The 24,521-nt window shown below is 52.5% G+C and overlaps 1 protein-coding gene across 3 annotated transcripts in view; it reads left to right on the top strand.

The window, feature by feature from the left end:
• Positions 1-24,521, top strand: part of Itga11 (integrin subunit alpha 11) — a 98,334-nt gene that overhangs the window by 38,859 nt on the left and 34,954 nt on the right. For all 3 annotated transcript variants that reach the window (XM_004855761.4, XM_087199228.1, XM_087199229.1), the window contains exons 3-7: positions 13,530-13,630; positions 16,430-16,521; positions 18,802-18,916; positions 21,905-22,032; positions 22,800-22,948. In XM_004855761.4, the coding sequence (XP_004855818.4) occupies positions 13,530-13,630; positions 16,430-16,521; positions 18,802-18,916; positions 21,905-22,032; positions 22,800-22,948 (585 nt within the window). The remainder of the gene's footprint in view (positions 1-13,529; positions 13,631-16,429; positions 16,522-18,801; positions 18,917-21,904; positions 22,033-22,799; positions 22,949-24,521) is intronic.

The raw sequence follows: 24,521 nt of genomic DNA, 5'->3' as shown, positions 1-24,521 counted from the left end.
CGGTGACAGTCAGGCGGGGGGGGGGGGGGGCAGTCATGGCCTTGGCCTCTATGGAAATCTCCCCCGGGGAACATGCTCCACCCTTTTCCTGATGCATCCCAGGGCAGGCACCCAACACTACCGCACATCCCCTGCTATTTTCCCCTGGAACAAGTAAAACCCCCACCGTGACTCACTCTGGTTACAGCATAAATCACACAGAAGCAAAGTCGGGGATAGGAGGAAACCACCCGATGCACTAGAGCCAGAGAAAGAGGGAAAGAGAGGGAGCAAGAGAAAAACTGTACTTGCGGAGAAACGCTGGCCCAGGCCCAACCACCCAGCAGACCCTGGCAGGCCGGCATGCAGGACAGAGGAGCAGAAGCCACGGATCCCAGTAGGGGGGACCCAGACAGTGGTCCTCACTGGCAGAAGCTGGACCTTCAGACTCTCGACAGCTCAGAGAGCCAGGAGGAGCCAGGAGCACCCAGGAGCCAGCACCAGTGTGGCAATCTGTTTCTCTTCCTCCTCTTCTTTTTTTTTTTTTAATGTCAAACCAATACAATAAAGCCCCAGGCATCAGGGAGTGTGTCAGTAAGAACCCAGGTCACCCCTGGTGCACACACCCTGGCCACGCAGAGCTGGCACTAAGGCCAACTCTGTGGCCACAGAGCAGCTTCTGTACTGACCTCCAAGAGGCAGGGGGCCAACCATGGCGTGCCTTCTGGGTAAGCAGATGCACAATCCCAGCAGTGGAAACATTGAAAAGCAAGTCTCCTGGTTACTAACCTCCAAGAAAGAAAATAAATTGAATTTGGGCAGTGCAGGGATGCCAGGGGGATTTGCCAAGTCAGCATCTTCTCTGTTCGCCTCTTCCTGCTCCCACCCCTGGCAGCTCACAGACCCCTCCACCTCCCATCCTCCTCTAAAGCCCATGCCTACTCTGTGACCCCAACATCCTTCCCAAGTTCTGCACCTCACATGACGGCAAGGGTTAATGAGTGTGGAAATGCACTCCGTCTTGAGTGGATTTCTAGAATTTTACAGGATGCATTTTTGAGACAGCCTTCATATCCATGAGCTCTGCATCCATGAAGTCAACCAGCCAATATTCTGAGCCAGGAGGAGGAAAAGTCTGTACTGAACAATTGTCTTGTCATTATTCCCCAATCAAAACATAACAGCCATAAAGGATACATTACAACAATACATTATTCCCTAAGCAATACATTGTAAGAACCCTAACTAGACATGTAGTAATATGGTGCTTCCTAAGTGATATGTTATAACAATCCTAAATGATACATTGTAACAATGCACCATTGTCTAAATAATATATTGTAGCATCCTTAAGTGATACATTGTGATACTATGCTATTCCCTAAGTGATACATTATAATAACTCTAAATGGTACATTATAACAATACATTACTTACTACACAGTACATTATAACAGCATTTACCTTGAATTAGAAATTCTAAGTAATCTATAAATGATTTAAAGTATGCTGGACAATTATATGGTTGCATTGGCTATATGCAAATACAGTACTGTGTTTTATGTAGGGTCTTGAGCATCTATGAATTTCAGGATCCACTGATGTCCTGGAACCAAAGGATGATTGTGCTCTTTAGCACTCTATCTACAATTGTCATAAATGACAGTAGAGGGCACCAGGTGGCCATGTGATTGTTTCTATATCTAACCTATTCAATCAAGCAGGTTTCCCACAGGTGTCACCTGCTTAAGGTAGCATGTGCTTCCAGTTAGGCTGTGCCATGTAGAACACAGAGCCCTTATTGCAACCTTCAAGTGCAATGTGCATGGCTGAAATTTACACACAATTAGAAAAAAAATGTGCTGTAAATGCATTCGACGTGAATCTTAGCTGAGATCAATCATTGCTTAACCTAACGCTGCATTTCCCCAGGCCTGGATAGAACACTTCCTTCTAACCTTCCCTGACTCCTGAAGAATCAAGACCTCCTGGGGACTTTGAATTCTTTCAGGTCCTGTTTCTTCTCTCTCCACAATTTCTCTTCCACACAGCTGTGACACACACACACATGGCCAATGACAAGATACTTGTTACTGACCTGAGACCATCTTGACAAGGTCTCTGTGGTTTTCTGCCATACTGATACATCCTCCTCACTTTCCCTCTTGAAAGTGTTCTTCCTAGTTTAGCTGGGATGATTCACTCTGAGCCAGTAATACACAGAGACATGGAGAAAGGAAATGGCGTGTAGGAAAAGCCAACAAGAGAAAAAGGGGAAATGAGATGGGAAAGGGGGAGAGGGAAAGAGAAGAATGGATGGAAAATAAAGGTCTGAAAAGAGTACAGAGGGAAGGGAAGGGCTTGCTGGTATCCATCCTTGTATCTGGGGTGCATGGCACAGGCCCACAGGAGGAGAAGAAGGCAAGAGAGAGCAGATTCATCTGGGTGTGACCCAAACTAAATCTCAGGGATGCCCAAAGTGGATACTGTTGTTATACAGGATCAGGCGGCTGTGGCCCCTGTCCTGGTCAGGCTCAGACTTCCTGTCCTCTTCTGTTCATGGCAAAGCTGGGACAGGCCCAGATGGAGCAGAGCCAGGCAGCAAGGCAGGCAGGGTGATGGTGGCCGGGCCACCCCAACACCCTGACAGCTCACTCGATGACAGCTGCTCCTCTCTGTCCTCCATGAGCCAGTACTTCTGTCACCAGGAGGGGGATGGTTCCACAGCATAATGACAGACTGCACTCTCCATAGTTCAACTGAGTCCAAGCCTTTTTGTTTCTTTATGGCTTCTCAAAATAAGAGCCTTTCTGTAAGAATAGCCATTAGTCATAAACCAGAGGGAGAGGTGGAAAACAAATCGGAGTGCTAAACCAGACGGAAAGTACTTCGAAGAAGGAATCTGCATGAGCCATGGTTCCCTGTTGCTGCGAGGGTCAGCTTCTGTTTGCCGCTCTCCTATGCCCCATCTGCCTCCAGGATGTGAGCCAGGCCAGAGAGGGCTCTCAAGCTGCCCCTTAGCCAGTAGGAACAACTGTCATCCCTCTCAGGGTTGTTCGAGATAAGTGAGTTAATGTCAAGGGAGCCCTCTATTACAGTCCTTGACGTATGCAGCAACGTATTTGCCTATTCATATAAAGTGCTTTGAAAATAGACAAACACATGGCCCAGTGTTTGTTAACTTTTGTGTGACGTGTGGTGGGGATTGAACCCAGAGCCTCACACATACCAGCCAAGGGCTGGCCAGGGCAAATCCCCAGCCCTGTTCATGAGTTCTTCATTGGGCATTCTGCTTCCTTTCCCCAGTGTTTTCCATTATCTCAAAGCCCAGCGATCTCCTGATTCTACAGCCCAGGAGTTAGGCGTGATGACAGATACTTGTAATCCCAGCACTCAGGAGGCTGAGGCAGGGAGATCACAGTGAGTTTGAAGCCAGCCTAGGGTTGTAGTGAGTCCCTGTCTCAAAAAACAAAACAAAACAGGGCCAAGGATTTAGCTCAGTGGTTCCGATGCCTGCCTCACAAGCACAAGGTCCTGAATTCGATCCCTGGTACAAAAACAACAACAACAACAAAACAAAATCACCTGTGAAAGTGGACAAAGAAGATAGATTTCTCAGCCGGGTCCAGGAGTCATCCCAGCAGAGATTTGGGGTTGGGGGGGTCAGGAGTTTAGGGACCTCAGGAAGCAGGTGGGGTGGTGGGACTCCTCCTCACACCTCTGCAGGCTCCCAGCCCCTGGTGCTCAGGACTGAGCCTGTCCCAGTCCCTCTTGCCAGATGAGGAAACCCAGGCTGAGAGGGCATGAGCCTCGCCCAGAGCGCTCAGCCTAGCTGGGATGGGTCAGAGTAGACCATGGCATGCCCCTGGGCTTTCTCCTCTTCCTGAGTTGCCCGGACTGGAGTCTGGGGACAATGAGGGTCTTGCTGCTGTTCAGGGGATGTCCTGACCTTCCAGGCCTCTCTTTCTTTGCTCCACCACCTCCCTGTCATGGGCACAGTGGCAGAGCCTCTGCTCACAGCCTAGTTAGGAACCAAAGGTGCGGCTGCCCAGCGGGATAGCTGCAGATTGGAGGCCCCTTCCTTGTTACCAAGCATAGCCGAGGTGCTTTCTACCCACACATACCAAGAAATTAGAACTACATATTCCACCAGGAGATATCTGTGTAAACTGCTGCCGAGGCTATGTTTCATTTTCAGAGAGTGCTGTTACACAACTGAAAGAAAAAAACCTTCAAAAAACAAGCCAGGGCTTATCAGGCACTCTAAAAAGAGGAGGAAGGATTTTCACACTGAGCACTCCTTTCCTATGGGGGATGAACAGGCCACAGACACCTCCTTGGGCCAGGGAGATCCAGGCACCCCAAGGATGGGGTCTGTCAGCAAGGAGGGGCCCAGGAGAGCTCAGCCACGTTCAGCTGCAGCCACACCCCAAGAGGAAAAGTGCAGACTCGGCTTGTCAGTGCTAAACAAGCAGCTTCTTGTCTTGCGTGCACTTAGTCACTCAGCAAACACCCTTGAGCTTTGACTGTTCAGGAAGGACAGGGAGTGGGCAGGCTGAGCGTGGACAGCCTGATGTTGGGCAAGGGAGAGGGGTGAAGAGCTCACGTTGTCCCCGAGGGCCGGCCCTCAGCTTCCCTGTAGCTCGGTGGACACTGGCCTCCCTGGGCCCCTGTTTTCCCTCTTCCCTCTCTTGATCTAAGCTCTTGTGCCATTTAGGGAAAAAAGGATGTGAGCTGAGATGGACCCAGAATCACTAGGAACAAAACAGAAGCAATTTGGGAAGCGGCACTGGGGATGTGGAGGGTACCCAGGCCGCCCGCCCCGCACCCAGCCCGAGAGCACGCGTGGCTCATCCCCTCTGTCTCGGAGCAGCACAGCCACCTGCACAGGGAGGCTTTGTACCCATCAGTAGTGACATAGGAAAAGTTTCCTTAAGCACTGGAACATCTCGTAGTAGGGAAAGCGCTGAGATCGTGCAAGGATCCAGCGTGGTTAAAGTCTCACACTGGGCACCCCTAAGAACGAGGCGGCTGTACTTCCTGTCCATACCGGGCCACCCCAAATGCTTGATGGGCCTGGAGTGACGTTCTGGCCCAAGCGGCCATTCTTTCTTCCCCCCATGGGGCCCTCGCCATGTTGCAGGTGTGGGCACCTGGGGACCTCACAGCAGCACAACTGAGCTCTGTGCACGCGCCGGGCATCAGCCAGCCCATGGCGAGCGAGGTGTGGTGCAGCCCTGTCCTGGCAGGACTGGGGGAGAGGCGGGGCCGGCCCTGGAAGCAGGCCTGGGCTTCCCGGGCCATGGGGAACGGGGCTCTTCGTGTCCTGTCCCCAACCCCAGGACTGCTCACCCCATAGAAAGTTGCAGGGTCCAGAGCAGGGGCCCCTGTCACGGGGCCTGAAGGTGGCACTGACATAAACTGCCGTGGAAAGGCCATGTGGGAAGTGGTCAAATGAGGAGGGCGCCTTCCTGAGCCGTGTATGTGGATCCCCTTCCCGTGTGCATAGACGACAGTCGACACCGTGTGCCAAGCGCGGGGCTCTGGGGCAACCAGGCTGAGAAAGGAGGCAGAGGTATTTCCAGCCTCGCTTCCTCAGATCTGCAGCACGAGTGCTGTACTGCGAACCCTGTCACCTTTATCATCTAAAAATAACTGACTTACACTTTCAAAATAAGCTAGCACTTTTATGGACCTGTTAAAATAGGGATTGTAGAGGGCTGGGGATTTAGCTCAGTGGTTCCGGCACCTGCCGCGCAAGCACAACGTCCTGAGTTCGATCCCCGGTACCAAAAAAAAATTAAAAAAAAAAAAATAGGGATTGTTTTTACATCTTATGACCAAAAGAAATAAAAGACTTCTTTTCAAATTTTTATTGTTAGTCCATGCTTGTAGTACGTAATGATCACATTCATTGTGGGGAGTTGGTACAAGTACACAACCCATCTTAATTCTTTAAGTCTTCCTCCCCACCTCCATCTTATCCCTTTCCCATTTGCAAAAGATACATTTTTTAAAAAAACAAATAGAACCAGAGGCAGGCATGGTGGTGCACACCTGTAGTCCCAGCACTCAGAAGGCTGAGGCAGGAGGATTGCTGCCAGTTCAAGGCCAGCCTGGGCTACAGAGTGAGTTTAAGCACAGCCTGAACTACAAAGGGAGACCTTGTCTCAAAACAATAAAAAATAACCTAAACAGAATGGATCTGGGACCATTCCTGGACAATGGAGGGGTGGCTGCTGTCCAGCCGAGAGGAGTGAAGCTGTTCCCTCTCCATCCGGGGGCCTCATAGCTTTACCCTCAGTAGCTCCTTCCATGGGGCTTCCAGCTCTGCATATAAGGGGCTCCTTTCTGACCCAAGGCCCAGGGACCTGTACTGTCACTCTGATGAGCAGCAAGGTTGGGTGGGAACCACTGCCCCAAACGGTGAGGTCCACAGCCCAAGCCCACCTGGCAGTTCAGTCCACTGAGGCCCCACTTCTGGCCACAGTGGGCAGTGTCAGGTCCTCACTAGGGCTCGCTGTGCTCTCCTGGCTTGGCCCACGGGGCTGAAGACAACGGTGGCCTTGGGGTCCTAAGCTGCAGGCTGTTGACGACAGTTGCCTCGTTCAGCTAGGCGACCCAGACACACAAACCCTGTTCTATGGTTCCTACTGTGGGCAGAGCTATTTGGGGAGGGGCTCCCTCAGCTACAAACCTGGCTGGCCAAGGTCCTGGCTGTCTTGCAGCCCCGAATCTACAGGGCAACAAGGATAGTGAAAAGGTGCATAAGGAATCCAGCATGCACTGGTTCAAAGTGCTATGAGGGAGATGAGGCAGGCTGGTGACACCAGAAAGGACAGGAGCAGGAAAGTCGTCCTGGGGGAGGTGGCCTTGAGGATCAGCCCTCAAGGAGGATCTGCACTGGTAGCAGCCCTAGTGAAATGGGCAGAACTGAGTGGAAGGGAGGTACTAGGGAGGCACAGAAGGTGCAGGGAGAGGGTGGATTCGGTGGAGTGGGTTGGCTCTGCCTTCCCTTGTAAGCCCCCCACCTTCCCAAACTGGGCCCAGCAGCAGCCCCCAAGGGCTGTGGAAACAGACACTGCCCCAGGCTACTTCTCCATTCCAGGCTGTTCCACCAGGGCCCAGGATTCAGACAGTTCCTGTGAGGGCTAGTGCTGGGGGCCTGGGGCCCACTGCTATAGTTCAATTGCCCATTGCTTCCTGGTGGCTGGGAAGACATCGAGGTCACCCTGGGCTGGGACTTGGTGCAAAGGGGGGCTCCAGAAATGACGTCAGCCTGGTGAAACAAGGTTTGTAAAGCCCTAAGGATGCAATGAGCCGCGTGTGCTGCCAAGAAAACAGACCCGAAGGGTGGATGTCTGTCCACAGGAAGAGACAGTGGGAGGAGCTGGCTGTGCAGTTATGGAGGCCAGCGAGTTCCAAGACCTGTAGGGGAAGCGAACAAGCCAGAGACCAGGAAAGCAGCTGGTAGAGTTCTAGTCCAGAAGCTGGCAGGCCTGAGATCCAGGAAGAGCTGCTGTTTCTGCTCTAGTCTGAAAGCAAGAATACTCCAATGTCCCAATGGCAAGGCAATCTGATGGGAAGCAGGGTCAGCCTTTAGTCCCCCAGGCCTTCAACTGATTGGATGCAGCCCAGCCACTTTCTGGAGGACAATCTGCTTTATCCAATCTAGAGATCTAGATACAGGATAATCAGGTACAGGAACCTGTTTGTGGAAACATCCAAGTAATGTTTGACCAGATATCGAGGTACCCTATGGCCTGGTCCAGGTGACACATAAAATTGACCGTCACAGTGTATTTGATTAAAACATACACTGAGGATTACCATGTCTGATGAGGGTTTTGCAAAGGCAGGGAGCGCGCTGGCAAATAGGGGGCCTTTTTTTCCTGGCTGCCAGGAGCCTAAACCAAGTAAAATCCAAGCCCCTGTGCCAGGAGGGCTGTGGGTGCCAGCGTCTCCCCTCAGGCAAGGCAGGGCACACTCTCCCTGCGCGCGCGCGCGCGCACACACACACACACACACACACACATCACATCACAGGCCCACCACAGCCACCGCTGCTGCTGTCCTCAGCACTTCCCGGCCCCATCTTGAACACATTAACCACTGCTCTCCCCGGCTGGAGGGAATTACATTTTCTAGGGAGAGAGGGAAAGAAAAGGCCCCCTGAAGAAATAGTCTGCCCTTTCTTCCCTGGAGCGCAGCCTCGGGAACCCCTCCCGGGTGCCCAGATCCCGTTTCAGAGAGGGGAAATCGGCCAGGAGAGAAATGGGCCAAAGAGCCGGGTGTGGATGGGAAGGAGGGAGTGTGGAGGAGGAGCAGGTGGCGGGCAGGCCGAGGGGCCCTCTCCCCAAGCCCGGGCCTCCCAGCCCTCTGCACAGGCTCCTGACATTCATGTCTGAGCTCATTTGCAAATGCTCCCCCTGCTGCCCTGGTGATCAAAGTCTAGCGCTGTTAAGACGCCCTGAGCCTGACTCATTAAAATGCAAGGATGCTCAGTAGTCACTGGGTGCAGAGATGTCAGGTCCATGCCTTGCAGAGCTGGCCACAGGCTGGCAGGGAGGGGACTGAGCCTGCACCATGTACTTCTTATCAACCAGCCAGCCTCTGGCTCAGGACTCCTCCAGAAGCCGTTGGGGGTCCCTTCCTCCCTCCCCAAGCATCCCACGGTCATTAGTGCTCATGGCCTTGGACTTCCACCTGCTGCTGAGTGGCTCACACCTGCCTCACCAGACAGCCAATAAAAGCCTGGCTGAGCCTTGGCCCTGGCCCCCAGGCTGCCCACCCTTCTGGGCTTTGGGGACCACTGGCCAGGGAGGCAGCACACCGCATAGCAGTGCTCTCTGCCATTGCCTGCCTACATCCTGGGCCCTGGCACCTCCCTGCCCTGGGCTCTGGCTGCCCCCTCCAAGGCTGCCAGAGGAAGTTGCCCTCCAGGGCTTCCAGTCTCCAGGTAACTGGAAACATCTGGAGTGCGGGGGTCCCCCGCTCCGAGGGGCTGCTGTAAGTAGGGTGCAAAAGGAAAAAAAGGGAGTCTGTTCCCCAAGGCCAGGTGAGGGGTAGCTTTTTACCTTTAGTTAAACAAGGTGCCGGTGGCTCTGCCCGAGCTGGGGGACACAAGTTTGCTCCTCTCTCTCTGTTTTTAGATGCCATGTATTTCTTACAGTGATTTATGAGCTTTCTAAAGGTAATTACTGATGTGCCTTTTTTGCCTTATACAGTCTAACCGTTAGCGTGTTTTTAGTTATAATGTCTGAAAACTTGATTCAACCAGACAGATACAGAGAAAGGTAGTTATTGCCCATGTATCTTTAAAGTCCAGCAGTAGTGTGCGCTTCAAGTATAGTTGGACCAGGGGTTCAGACTGTCTTCAGGACTTGATTTCCTTCTGATTCTTCATTCATCCCTCTCCTTCTCCATGTGTCAGCTCCCACCCCTCAGCCTCACAAAGTGGCTGCCAACAGTCCCAGGACTTACATCCCTGACTATGAGAGGAAAGAGGTCAGCTTGGTCCCTGCATCCTGAGCAGAAGTCCTGAGAGTCCCTCTGAGTGGGATGACTTGGTGACCTGTTGGAGCTGGGAGATAAAATTGGCCTAACCCATGTGCTCCATCCCTGGAACTAGGAATTAAACCAGACTTCCCAGGTCCCCCAGTAGACATGAGAACTACTGGGAGGAAGAACACAGGCTCCAGACCAGAAGCTGGGCCATTCCATGGGACCTCTGTGCACGGAACAGACTCTTCTGCCAGGCACTGAATTTGACATCTTCTCTCAGGCCCAAGGCAAAGCCAGAAGTCTCAGGGCCACAGCTGCTCTGCACGCTGTCACAGAGGAGGCCATGTCAGGGAGTGGTGAGCCTTTACCATGTGCCATCAGTGGTACCTTCCACCGGCGTGGCAGGGCAGACCAGGGCTGCTCTAGCCCAAGAAATCACACTACGGTAGACCCTCAAGTGATGACCAGCCTGACATTCAACCAACTTGGGTTATAACTGAAATTTTAGTTTTAACTTACAATCAAAGTCTTGAGTTACAGCCCAAATGCTGGCCGCTTGTGCTTCCAGATGGTCTTTGATACAGATTTAACCCTTACAGAGTTCCAAAGGAACATTACAGCATCCTATCCTGCGTGGGGTTCACTGAGAAGTCCTGGGCCAATGTCTCTCTAAGGACACTGAGGTCGGCCTGTATAGAGGAGAGAGACTTTGAAGGCTGTGCAGAGGAGCCTGAGCCTCTAAGTGACCAACTGACCAACTTGGATTACAACCAAACACAAACTAATTGAGTTCATTACTCAGGGTTTCGCACTGTACAACACTGGGCTCATGGGACAGCAGGGATTTCATACTGGTTTATCTGGGACAATCAGCAAGAGGTTCCTGGGGGTGGTGGGGTGTGGGCAGCTTCTTAAGGGGTGGTTGTGGGGGCCATGCAGGGAGCATAGGCCAGGCAGCATGCTGGGGAGAAGAAACAAGGTGATTCACCTTCTGCTTAGGTTTGTTTTCACCAGAGAGAAAGCATTGCTAACTTTAAATGCAGATCCACCATTGTCCGCTGGTACAATGTACATATAAATGTACCTAGGCTGTGGGGGAAGATGTGGGGAACTCACAGCCGGTGGCTCATGGCACAAAGCCCCCAGAGGAACCGATGACTGCTGAGACCTCTGGGGTTGTCCTGCCGCCTATGCCCACAGGAGAGGGTGTTGGGTGAGAGACCACCAGCCTGAGCCCTCAGATGGCTGCATAGTTCCAAGGCCACAGGGCGCGCCTGGGGCTGCCAGACCCCAGAGGCAGTCTGGCTCCTCTGGTGGTGACGTGAGCGTTTTCCTTGCTCGGCAGGAGCTTATCCCTCAAAGTGATACTGAATTACTCGCTCCAAACCTCAAGCCCGACAGGCACATGTAATGCCCAGCCTCAGGCCCAGGGAGGGAGCTGACTAGGCTCCCTTCCTGGCAAAGAGACTCATGATGCAGCAATAAGAGGCTTTCCGTGGTGGCCCTGGGACATGGGCAGTGAAAAGATTTTAATCCCATTTCACAGCCTGGAAAACCAAGATATGCAAAGTTAACCGATTGCTCAAGAGACTCATAGTGGGAGGAACTGGCTGTGTGGTTATTATGGAGGCTGGCGAGTCCAGGGCCTGCAGGGGCGGCGGACAAGCAGGCGACCAGGAGGGCAGCTGGGGGCTGGATGATGGCAGAGCCAAGACCCGGCTCCTGGCTCTCAACCAAGGGGCTCAGTCTCTATTGGGGCCTTCCAAGGAGGCAACCTCAGCGCTCTGCTCTGTAAGACGGGAAGAGCTGGGAGGAGCTGGCCTCTGTCAGGCTGGGGGGCTTTCTAGGAGACTCACGGAAACTGAGCCTGGTGGCACACGTCTGTAATCCCAGCACTCAGAAGGCTGAGGCAGGAAGATTGCCATGAGTTCAAGGCCAGCCTGGGCTACATAGTGAGCTCAAGGCCAGCCTGAACAGAGCTACTCTGTCCAGAAAGCGCCCATCATCCAGCAGTGTGCCCAGGAGGGGACATCCCTCAGGAGGACTTGTCACATGTTGGATGGACCTTGAAAGCCAGAGCACTCGGAGAAGCAAGCTTGAAGACAGCTTTCTGACAGATCTTTCCGTCTCTCCCTGCCTCCCTCCTTTCTGGAAAGAACAGAGCAGCCCTGACCACACATTCATTCCCAGAATTAAGTAGCCAAAAAGCACGTCGTCTAGACAAACAGATTTTATGGGTCCAATTAATTCCTGCCAGTCAAAAACTGTCGTGCTTATAAGAAGCCGTATTTAGAATCTGTCATTATGTGGCTCCCCAGGGGACAAGCCTCAGCTCTGATTTCACAGACATAGGCTCACACAGACCCCTGTGGATCCCTGCTTGGGACCTGGCTCTTTTGGGCAGAGCAGAGCTGGGGCGGGCAGGGTGAGGAGCCTGTGGCCACAAGAAGCCATCAAAGTCCTAGGTGGCTCCTCTCCACCACCTTACGTCAGAAAGCAAGTGGTGGCGTTTTCTTTGGACTGTGTGGCCAGGCGGTGGGCAGCTACTGGAAAGGCAAGTTTAATGGGCTCCCAAATGCCTCGCCTGTCCCTGTGTCTCCAGTTCCCCATCATTTCTGCACTCCTCCAATCTGGAGGTCTCTACGTCTGTTGTGAGCTGTGGGCCCCCATTATCACACTGCTGTCCCTGAAAAGGGACACTGAGCTTTTTTTCTTTTTGTCTCTTTGAGACGTGGTTTCACTGTGTAGTTCAGGTTGGCCTTGAACTCACTATGTAGCCCAGGCTGGCCTCAAATTGATAGCAATGCTCCCGCTTCAGCCCCCCAAGTGCTGGGATGATAGGCATGTGCCACCACACCTGGCGGGGACTTTGATCTTGAGTCACTATTATTAGCCCTTGGGCCTTAGCAGAAAGTGAGGTGAGCACCCAAGCCCCTGAGGGCTCCAAACACAGCAAGCGCCATGCTGCTGACAATGGGCATGGGAGGCTGCACTTCAGGTCAGGCCAGGCTCCTGCAGACCCCCCAGGCCATTTCTAGGCCACCCCTGAGGGTGCTGTCCCCAGCTGGAGACACTTGTGGAAGAGGTTTGGGAAATGCATGGGATATTCTCAGAGATCCTCAAGGCTGGGGCCAAACTCTCCCTGGCCTGAAGGGGGCTGAGCCCAAGCCACAGCCCAAGAGTCACTGGTTTTTCCTCCCAGGAGACCAGTAGGGCTCAGCCTGCCAGAAGGAAAAGAATCAGGCTAGAAATAGGCATCCTGGAAATACATGGTAAATATCTATCCGTCTATCATCTATCTGTTATAGTAAAAGACAGCTTTGCCATAATTGCCATCAGAGTCTTCTCATTTTGGACACACTTATCCCATCATCCTTACTACTTTCTACAGCAGTTCTGGAAGTCCTCTTTCATAAGTGTCTTCAGCCGCTGCTGTGGCTGCCTGCATGTCCTGAACTAATTCAAAATGCTAACCTTTTGTGGTCATTTTGCCTTTGGGGAAGAGCCAGAGGTCGCGTGGTGCCAGACCTGATGAATAAGGTGGATGAGGACACACTGTGATGTTTTTTGTTTTTTGGTACCAGGAATCAAACTCAGGAACTTGTGCTTACACAGCAGGCAGCAGAACCACTGAGCTAAATCCCTGGTCCCACACTGTGATGTTTTTACCGGCCTGCCTTTCTGTTAGATGGTGCTCAGATGCAGCATTCACAGTGTTTTTTATCACACTTCATAAAGACACTCACAAACGAGATCTGCTGCAGAAAGTGGCAAGAACAATGGGATAAGTGTATTTGCAGCAAAAGGGAGAATTTCAAGGGGAATGAATGGCGATGTGTCTTTTACTATAATAAGTTTTTAATTTAAACACTCACTGTATATTTTGACCTACCCTCCCTTGTGTGCACGCACATAGGCAAGGGTGCACTGCTCTCCTGGGGCTGCTGCTCCATCTTCCTAGGAACAGGAACCCTGCACCTAGCCCTGTCCCCTGGCAAGAAGGAGCGTGTCCCCCAGCGACTGTGCTGTCCTCTCTTCCTCCACAGGTTGGTTGTGGGTGCCCCACTGGAAACCAACGGCCACCAGAAAACAGGCGACATTTACAAGTGTCCTGTGATCCAGGGCAACTGCACCAAGCTCAACCTGGGTAAGTGGCCGCCAGCCTCATGCCTGTCCGGTGCAGAGCGGCCCTATGCACATCTGTGTGCAGGGCCCCTGGCGCCTCCTCGCTGCCCCACAAGGTGACCCAGCCGATGCCACCCCCCCACCCCCCCATATTACAGATGAGGAAGCCGAGGGCAGAGAGGGAGCAACTTGCCCATAGTTGCATAGCTTGTCAGGGAGTGGCCAAGCTTCAAAGCTGGGACTCCAGTGTCCCAAACTCATCCCTTTCTTGCCATTAATTTGGGGAGAAAAATCACTTCCTGCCTTCTTTCTGATTGTGAGATCATAGCAGCCACAGCAAACACCCTTGGATAATAAACAGTCCTCACCATATGCCAGGAGCCGGACTAAGAGCATTTAAGTTATTTTCACTCATTGAGCCCCACTACACTCACTTGAGATTCAACTGCCTGACAGTTGAGGGACCACCAGGCGTGGTGGCCTGCCACCCCAGCACTCAGAAGGCTGAGGCAGAAGCGTCCCAGCAAGTCTGCCCAGCCTGGGTCCAATAGTGAGTTCAAGGTCGCTCGGGCCCAGAGTATCAGTGGGGCTCCCTGGGGAGGTGGGGACGGGCAGGGCAGTAGGCCCAGGAGGAGATGCCAGAGGCTGAAGAGATGAGCAGGTGGATGCACAGGCTGGAACCGTGAGAGCTCCAAAGGTGCAGCCACCCAGGCCGCCAGCTGTCGGTCACATGGAGCCTGAGGCTCCGCCATCCACATCTATGTCTGTGCCGCCAGGGTGGCGAGGTCAGAGCCCAGCGCTGTGGGCCCCAGCTGCACTGAGTGGACCGTGCTAGCTGACGGCCCCACGCCCTGCCATCCCCACCCCACTGCCTGGTCTCTCCTGTGTGTGCCTGGATTGCACACACCCTCTCTCCAGGCCTTGCCTTGCTCACTTGAGAAGTGAGGAGGTCTCCTCTGTCCCTAAGTACTGTAGTCATGTAGATACAGAGGACCAAGAAGCCGAGGCTGTTAAATAAGTGGAGAAGGGCACTGTGGTTGGGGTAGAAGTACGGGCAGCGGCCACTGTGCCCAGAGCTCAGGCCACCACCGGAAGGAGCCCCGGGTCCCAGAGGGGCATGGACACGGAAACAAACATTTAGTTTCCCCTGTTCCCTCGGCTTCTAGCATGGGCCCCATGTCTACAGATGGGGAAGAGACGTAAAGCATTTCTGGAAAGGATTTCTAAGCTGAGGCACAGGCCCAGGAGGCGGTGGGGAGCAAAATGAGTTGGGATGGAGGAAAATCATCTTCCCTTGAGGACTGGTTCTCTCCCTCCCCTCAGAAGAGAATGCAGGGAGGGGGACTATCTGCCAGGCTAGCCCCGAGCTGGAACACCAAGGCTGGGAAAGCTGGCTTCCCCTACAGCCTCCCCAGGGCTGGGCAGCACTGCCAGCAGCTCTGTCCTCCCTCCAGGGACACCTAAGTGGGTGTCAGGCATTCGCACCTCAGTATGAGAATCTATGCTTGCGGCTTCCTTCCCAACACCCAGATAGAGTCGGGTTTGAGGGAGGGCAGGGGCTGGGGAGGTGACCCAGGGCCTCTGAAATGCAGGCTGCCCTTCGTCCTCCATCCTGGCCCGTCAGACAGAAGCACAGAGAAGGGAGCCTCACTCAGCCCAGCGGGCTGGACTAGTCCTCCAAAGGAGCCTTGCTGAAAACTGAGGGGACCCAGGGACATGAATAACAAATAGCCCCCCACCAGCCTCAGGACGGCCCTGGAGCTGCTGTCCTGTGCCAAAGCCAATGCCCCACCCTGCACCTGTCCCTAGGGCCACCATGTCACAGGTCCACGCACCCACAAGATAGGATGCAAACTATTTGAGGTCCGGACCCCCAGAGCCCCCAACAAGGAACTCACAGGGCCTCTCCCTACTGCAGATTGGGGCGTCTGCGGTCCAGCCTCTCCCAGCTTGTGTGGAAACGCATGTGCTCCCACACACGCTCCTGGCGAATCCTAGCTCCTTTCCTTCCTTTTGGTGACCTGAAAGAATGATCCCAGAAACTGCCACGGAGACAGCCCCCTCCCCACCCCAGCCAGCTGCCGTCCCGGCTCCCAAATGTCCCTCTTGGCAGCCACGATGTTCCCAGGCAGGGACTTGTCCCTGTAGAAGACACTTGTCAAGTTGCCTGCTCACTACCTGTGGTAGAGAATCCCTCGGGTATACCTGCCAGTTTTTTTGAAGGCCAGAGTAGGGCTAGGAAGAGTAGGAGCTGGGTGTGGTGGCACACATCTATAATCCTAGCTCTCTGGGAGGCTGATACAGGAGGATCACAAGTTTGAGCTTAGCTTTATCGAGTTAGCAAGACCCTGCCTCAAATGAAAAAACAAAAGAGGGTTGGAGACGTAGCTCAGGGCAAAGGCCCTGGGTTCAATCCCCAATACTACCACCACCAAAAAAAATACGAAAGACCTGGGGCCTGAGTGTTGATGGGTTAGGTGGGTGTGAGGGAAGTGTAGAAGACAGTCACAGAGGGAGTCCCACTCAGCACCGAGTTTGGGGTGACCCAGGGGGGTGTTGGGGTCCAGTCTAATGGCTGATGGAGAACAAGATGGGACCAGGAGCTGGAAGGCTGGCTGCAAGCTGCCTGTGTGACCTTGTGCATCTGCCCAGCTTCTCTGAGTCCAGTCTGTCACCTCCTGCTGCCTGTAAGGATGCAACCACATCCTGGGCTGTCTGCAGGACTTGTAGGGACCCAGGCACCTCGGGGCACCAGCAGCAGCAGGGCCTGGGGAGAGGGCAGGCAGGAGAGGGTGCTCCTGACTTGTCCCTTTTACCCCAGGAAGGGTCACCCTGTCCAACGTGTCCGAGCGGAAGGACAACATGCGCCTGGGCCTGAGCCTCGCCACCAACCCCAAGGACAACAGCTTCCTGGTAAGAGCCAGCGCCCCCTGCTCTCCCTTCCACACTCCTTTGTCAGGAACACGCAGGTATCAGCAGGGAAGAAAGAGAAGGCAGTGTTTGGGCCGAGATGGTGGAAACCATTCATTCATTCGTTCATTCATTCGAACACCAATCTGCGCTAAGCCCCCAGAGAAGAGCGCCAGGGACCTGGCTGTGCACAGGGCTCCCTCCGGCCCAGCTGGGACTCTCACTCTCGCTAGGGGAGAGAGGATAAAAAAATAAGAAATGTGCGCCAATGCCGGCAGTGTCTGTCCCTGCCCAGTGAGGGGGACACACAGGCTCTGCACCAAGGAAGGAGGTGCAGGGCATGTGATGGACAACCACAACCTGCGCCCGGCCACCTCACTGGAGCAACCCCTGCCTGTGAGAATGGGTGACATTCGGGGTTCAGAACAGGGGACCAGTGCTTTCTAGAGCCAGGTGCAAGGAGGGTTCAGAGAAAAATTGTCCCAGAAAGCTCAGCAAAAAACACCATCCACAGGGCCAGGGATTTAGCTCAGTGGTTCCGCTGCCTGCCTCGAGAGCGCAAGGATCTGAGTAGGATCCCCGGTACCAAAAAAAACACAAAACACCATCCAAGCCAGGCATGGTAGTGCATGCCTGTAATCCCAGCACTCTGGGAGGCTGAGGCAGGAGGACTGTTAAGTTTGAGCCCAGCCTGGGCAACTTAGCAACTTAGTGAGGGCCTGTCTCAGAATAAAGGCTCAGGGTGAAGGCCCTGAGTTCCATTCTCAGTATAGCAAAGAACAAGAAAAGCGTCACTCGCTCTTAGGTAGGAGGGCTGGTGTCATTCTCTGCTCTGGTCCTTCAGCCTATTTCTGCTGGCAGATGTGGCATCTGGGGCATGGTGCACCAAATGGCTAACTCCGTGGATCTTGAGAACGTGGTGGCCCCACCAGGGAAGGTCACGAGATGCCTCCACGTAGGTGCAGGCCACTGCCCTTTGCCATCCCAACCAAGGACAAAGACCCTGGCCCTGTCCACACACACATCCATCAGGGCTCAGTCCCCATGCCCCCTACCCTCTGAGGCTCCTTGTCACAGTCCTGCTAACTTGATTTCTCCTACTTCCCAGGTGGCATGAGCATTTGAGAGGGGTCCCTGGGGCCTCTCTGTAGGTCTCTGCTTATAAATAGCAAGTTTTTATTAAGTTCATTCATTCACTCATCAATTCTCTTCCCCCGCTGATCATCCATCCTGTTCATCTACCTACCTGCCCATACATCCAGCCGCCCACTCACCTTCCCATTCAGTCATCTCTTCTTCCACCATTCCTTCCTGTGTCTGCCCATCGGCCATCTGTCTGTTCATTCATCAGTTTATCCACCCATTCATTATCCATCCACCCATTCGTCATCTATCATCCATCCATTCATCCATCTACACATCTAGCTATTAGTGATCTACTCCCTCATCCTCCCATTCAGTTATCCCTCTTCCACCTCATCCCCTCCTGAATCCACCTATCATCCATCTATCCATTCATCATCCATCCATCATCTTTCCATCCATCCATCCATCCTGCCATTCTTTATTTCCTCCATGCTTCCAAAAATAATTCACAGCACTTCAGCAAAATACACAGATAAAACAACATCTTTAATAGACAGATTTTTTTAAAGTTAATAAAGGAAAGGTTTGGGAATAGAACAATTACTCCCCTAAACCACAAGCAATTACAGCAGGCAGTTTAGCCCAGGGGTCCTTGATGGCAGGACAGGAAGGCGTGGAGCTAGGTTTTCTCTTTCAACACCTCTGCCTTAGAGAGAAACCCATCACCCAGTCCTTCAACAAGGGCCTGATGACAGCAGCTTGGTCGCACATGTCACAGAGGGGAGTTGTTTTTTCCTTTCTCTACTAAGAGACCCTGAATTTTGTTGGGGCCCAGCCCCAAAAGTCTGCCCAGTAACAACCTCCAGGTGACTCCTGCAGACAGCAGAGCTAGTTAGTGAGCCCCAAGGGCTGTCCCAGACCCTGTGGGGACAATGAGGTGCGCAGGTAGGGGGAAGAAGTCACACCCTAAAGCACAGGAAGGACAATTCCAAGACCCGTTGTCCCCATGACACCTGAGACCAGGGGAACCAATGCCCATTGCGAGAAAGAACTCAGCTAGACAGGACAGGGATCCTGTCACCCCTGGGTCCCCAGCACTCAGAGGAGTCTGCCTTGGTCATGGAGCTGAGGGCTGGGCCCCAGACCACTGGTCCTGACCCTCCAGGAGCCCCACCCTCTGACTGCTGTGTTTCACAGGCCTGCAGCCCGCTCTGGTCTCACGAGTGTGGCAGCTCCTACTACACCACAGGGATGTGCTCGAGAGTCAACGCCAACTTCCGGTTCTCCAAGACCGTGGCCCCAGCCCTCCAGAGTAAGTGACTTCAGACCTGCAGACCCAAGCTGGGCAGGGCAATCCAGAGAGGTTTGGGCTCTGACCACAGCTGTCCTGTGGAAACAGCCCTGCCCCAGCCCTCTGGATAACCAGGGCAGAGTCACTGCAGCTGGCTGGGCCTCTGTGGGAGTCCTAAGCCTGGCCAGCCTCCCCCAGATGGGCTGAGGCTATCAGGACCGCCCTGGCATCAGAGGGGCTCAGCACAAAACCCCCAAGCATGGAAGCAGTTGCCAGGCCAGCATGTACTGCAGGAAAACTATACATGGCTCCATTCTGAGAGTCACTCGCTTAGGCTACAGTGTGAATGGTGCTCCCTGAAGTTGTGCAAAGCAGTATCCCTGTAGGGTGGAGGCCCTTAGTAATCCTTATCTCAACTGCTCCTGGACCTGAGGGAGCTCAGCCCAGCTTGCCCTGTGGCTAATAGAACACAACCCCCACCACCACCACTCCCAAGAAAACCTGGGGAGTTAGTATCAGGCCTTGGCTCGGGGAAAGCCCAGACATCTTGGCCCTGAGCCTCACTGTTTCCTCTGGGCTAGTACCCTCAACCAGGCAGCTGTGGCAGCTTTATGGCAGGAGAGGGATTAGCACCTCTGGCTGCCTGCAGCCTCTCTGCAAACAATGGCCCAGTCAGTGGAGGGAGTCGGAGGAAGCACCAGGCCAGCAGGGGCTGGAGGGTGAGGGATCCCCTCAGGGGGTGAGGCACCAGAGCCCAGGGGGTCAGGGCTCCTGGGGTGTCCACTAGGGGTCCTCACATCCAAAGAGCTACTGTCCCCTCTGGGCTGAGATGTAACCATGCCAGCATCCCTATGTGTCTGCAGCAGAGGCCTTCAGATCTGGCTGACCAGCAGCCCTGCGCTGGTCGCTTAGCACACACAGGCTCCAGGGTGCCCTTGGAGGTTCTGATCTAGCAGGTGTGGGATAGGCGCCAGGAAGGGGGGGGTGGGGAGAGAGGGAGCGGGAGGGGGAGGGGAGGGGGGAGGAGAGGGGGGAGGGAGGGAGGGAGAGAGAGAGAGCCCGCACGTGCGTGAGCGCACCCCCAAGAGAGGGTTCAGCCATGGTTTGTATGGGTTATTTTTTTCTGAATAGGCTTGCAGTACATGATGATTCCTTACATTCCTCCTGGGAAGTCGGTGCCCATGCATAACACACTGTAATTTTTTGTTATCTTCTTACCCTCCCCCTCCTCCCTCTTCCCTCCCTCGCTTGGTCCCTGGCTCATTTGCAAAGAATCTATCTCCTCCCTGTTTTCTATTATCTATCTTTTAGTTTGTGCTTTGTTTATATTTTGAGTTTCTCATATAAAAGAAACGATGTGATATTTAAGCTTGTGTATCTGATTAACATTATAGCCTCAAGGTGCATCCATTTTCCTAAAAATGACTCCAATTTTTCTTTCTTTATGGCAGAGTAGTAGTTCATTGTGTGTAAATGCCACATTTTCTCTGTTCATGTGTTGATGGATGTATAGACCACTTCCAAGATGTAGCTATTACAAGTTGTGCACTATAAACATGGGTACACACATATCACTGTAATATGATGTCTTCAACTCTTTCGGGAAGATACCTAGAAGAGGAATAGCTGGGTCGAATGCAATTTCTGTTCTTACTTGTTTGAGGACTCTTCATACTCAGCTGTGTTTAAGGAACCACAATCAAAGGCAGATTCTTCCCAAGGTGTCTTTTTTTAAAAATTGAAATTTCAAAAATAATTAACTAGAATCATAAGAGAGAAATCAGTGATAACAAATTCATTCTAATAATAAAAATGATTGAATATATAAAAGAATCCTGGACCCTACCCACAGATCATAGGAGTTGGTCTCATTCTGTCAGGCTCAGCCAGGCCCCAGGGTTGGGCACCCACACGCTGCACCCAGCCTGCAGGTAGCAAGGACTGAGCGCCTAAGATGCCCCACGGAACACCGAGCCCCTCAGGCCCCTGGGCTCCATGCCACCCACCCCGCTCGCCCTGGCAGCAGGGAGCCAGCCCGGCAACGCAGGCCTTCACAGTGCAAGGACAAGAGTGGCCAGCGCTGAAAAGACACACAGCATTGATGTAAAGTAGACTTTACAGCAGTGTGAAAATCCACCAGTAAAAATAAGCAGATGTACAGCTATAAAGTGTGCTCTCATCCAGCATCGCCCAGCTGTTGGCAAGGATTGCTTAGATTTTAAGAGGTTTTTATTTTTTACGTTTGTTAGGATGCCCATGTTTTACTCATTTTCCTTGGTTTTTATGATGCCTTTTAATCTGGTATTAATATTACAAGGATATAAAGAAAGCTTTACATTCAGAGGCAGAGATAAAGGCCCAGAGCATGCTCGTGTGATGTCCCAGCCCTGTGAACTCGGGGCTTTGCTTAAGAAAATGAAAAAGCAGCCTCAGCTAAGATGTGTTGGGTGCTTGCTTTGTGCTCAGCCCTGTATTCTTCTAACTCCTCTTCCTCATCACGACGCCTCTTTGACGCCAGAGAAGACTGGGGCTGAGACCCTAAGTGACTCCCCCAGGTCACATAGCCAAGGAGTAGTAAGGCCAGGAGTTGAGCAGCCTAATGCCAAATCCATGTTCCTGGCCCGACACCCTACATCTGTTCTAAAAAATGAAATCCATCCATTCAGGGTGCAAGTGAAGGAAGTGACAAGGAGGGCCTGAACTGGGCAGGCCCAGCTGCCTCAGAAGCAGGGACTCTTCAGCTGGGTCAGTCCCTAATCCAGAGCAGAGGAGTGCAGGCTTCAGGGAGTTTTGTTCAAATAATCCTCAGAGGAAGGAGTGGGACACAGCCAGGGACTCCCAGCTCCTCCCTCGTGTCACCTGAATAAATGTCCAGCCTGAGGATGGCTCTCCCAGCCAGGGAACCACACACGCAATCCTCCTTCTGTCACCCTTTGAAAGTCACCCTGAAAATCAGAGACTGTCAGACCCTGGCTCCTTGGATGGCCATAACCATGTCCACCTTCGCAGGGTGCCAGACCTACATGGACATCGTCATTGTCCTGGACGGCTCCAACAGCATCTACCCCTGGGTGGAGGTCCAGCACTTCCTCATCAACATCTTAAAGAAGTTCTACATCGGCCCAGGGCAGATCCAGGTGAGCAGTCAGCACTGGCCCCTCCGAGCGGGTCTCTGGAGCCATGGCCCTGGATGTCTTGGGGTGTCAGGAGGTGTCTTCACATGCCTTAAGGGAGTGTAGGTGATAGGGTGAGGCCCCAGGGCCTCCATCCTTGGTGGTACTTCGGGGGACAGTTGGGGGAGCCCTCATTTACAGTTTAGGCACTTTAAGTCACTAAATGTCAAGTCACTCTAAGAAATGACTCTTAACAAGTAGAGCTACTAAAAAGGGAGTGGGGTTTCTCATGAACTGATGAGTTTTCCCTCTGGAAGGCCATCTTTGAGGCTGTCGGGGGTGACCATCCAGTAATTGAAGGGCACTTGTCCCAAAGGAACTCCATGGGCCCACCCAACAGTAACATTTTATTGTTGGATCCCTACCACAGGTCATTAAGGGTTTTTTGTTAATTAGGAAAGCTATTAATATTGTCATTGCTTTATCAACCTTGCAGATGAAAGGACCTCTTCACCAAGACCCTTCACCCAACCTGATCCTCATATTTAAGATTTCCATGCTTTGCTCAACAAGACAATCTATGGAGCCTTTCCCTAAATCCCAAAGTCTCCTTTCTCTGAGTGCACCCCCTCATCCCACAGAGCCATGTGTTTATTCCAGAACTTTCCAGAACCTTCTTCCTTGGGCTCTAGTTACTTCTTGGGAAAGACAACTCCTTACTGCTGAACTGTCACAGCCAGAGGTCTAAGTTTCAGGAACAGAGACATTCTTTTCCCTTCTCTGCCTTGCAGGTTGGAGTTGTTCAGTACGGAGAAGACGTGGTCCATGAGTTTCACCTCAATGACTACAGGTCTGTCAAGGATGTGGTAGAAGCTGCCAGCCACATAGAGCAGAGAGGAGGAACAGAGACCCGAACAGCATTTGGCATCGAATTTGCTCGGTAAAAAAAAAAAAAAATTCAGATCTCAAATACTGTTTTAGTTACCTATAGCTGTGTAACAAACTACACAAAATTTAGTGTCTTGAAACAATGTTTTATTCCTCAAAGTTCTAGGGGTTGACGGGGCCCAGCTAATCAGTCCTCTCTTGGGTTCTCTCCTGTGGCATCAGTCTGGGACACCTGGGGCTGGTGTCACTTGAAGGCTCCATTGGGCTGGACATCCAAGATGGCACGCTCACGTGACCAGCCAGTGTTGCTGGATGCTGGGTGGACCTGGGCACCTGAGCACCCACATGTGACCATGTGGCTTGTTTTGCTCATGTCATGACACCTGAAGAGTACTCTCCCAAGAGAAAGCTCCCCTAGAGACCCAGGCAGGTCCTGGGAGGCTGCCTGTCCCCTAGCCTAGAAGTCCCAGTGTGTGACTTCGGCCACATCCTATTGGTGGAGCAAGTTACTAAGGCCAATCCAGGTTCCAGGGGGAGAGAATTTGTGCCTTTTGATGGCAGAACAACAAGGTCACCTTCCAGAAGGGAATTGGGCCACTTTGGAAAACACATTCTGCCACAGACACACTGTAAAAGTGCAGGTCCCATAAGGGTGGAACCTCTTTGTGGAAGAAATAGTCAACTATGCCAAAGGCATTTACATTTTAAATGTCTAAACTTCATGCCTATGAGTTCTTCTAGAGCCCACAGCACCATTACCTTATCGTCCCACCTCATTTAGGGTTAGTTGATGTGTTAAAATTCCAGGACATAAGAGCAATTTAGCTGTATCATGATTTCATGTGGTCAAAAGATTAAGATCTTTCCAACCCCACAACTTCTTTTGATTAAGTCACTGCTTAACTAGTGTATTTCTGTTTGCTGATAAAACTCCCTGGAGCTTTTCCTAAGTGAGTGCGTTCCCCTGTGGGAAGATGGCTCTGTTACTGGTCCACAGAGGAACAGACCATTCTGCTGTTGACCTGAGACCCCAGCCAGCCCTTGTGAAGTGGCCGAGTGACGAAGGAATCTGGTCACCACCGCTATCACTTTCCCAGTGGGAAGCAAACTGACTCATACCGGGATGAAGCCTTCTATTTTGGTCTCATTTTGCAGCCCACCAACCTCAGGTCGATTCCTCTTGTGTGATTCACCAGGTAGTTTAAACCATTCCTGACTTGTGAGCACAGCTGGGGTTGCAAGTGAAGTTTGAAATCCTGACCTTCCAGCCTGCCAAATTCACATCCCAAACTTGCTGCCTCTATTTATTTGTTTGTTTGTTTGTTTGGTACTGAGGATTAAAGCCAGCACCTTCTCACTAAGTCGTTAAGTTTCCTAAGCTGGCCTTGAACTTTTTGATCCTCCTGCCTCAGCCTCCCAGAGAGCTGGGATTACAGGCTTGTGCCACTACTCCCAGCTCTGCCAGTAAGGTGAAAACTTTTCTCTCCTCTCTTGTTATTCATAATGACTTTTATTCTTTTTTTCCGTGTACCTACTAAAGGGCAAAGATCCAGGCTATGGACTTGGATGGTTACAAAGATGGTAACCTGCCTTAGCCTCGGCCTTGGCAGCCCCCAGCCCAACAG

Source organism: Heterocephalus glaber, unplaced genomic scaffold (genome assembly GCF_053883595.1).
Source record: "Heterocephalus glaber isolate CG9 unplaced genomic scaffold, H.glaber_assembly_v1.0 deba00001689, whole genome shotgun sequence".
In the NCBI taxonomy this organism is placed as follows: domain Eukaryota; kingdom Metazoa; phylum Chordata; class Mammalia; order Rodentia; family Bathyergidae; genus Heterocephalus; species Heterocephalus glaber.
The sequence above is the reverse complement of the archived record's forward strand: the minus strand, read 5'-3'. Positions and strand labels throughout refer to the sequence as shown.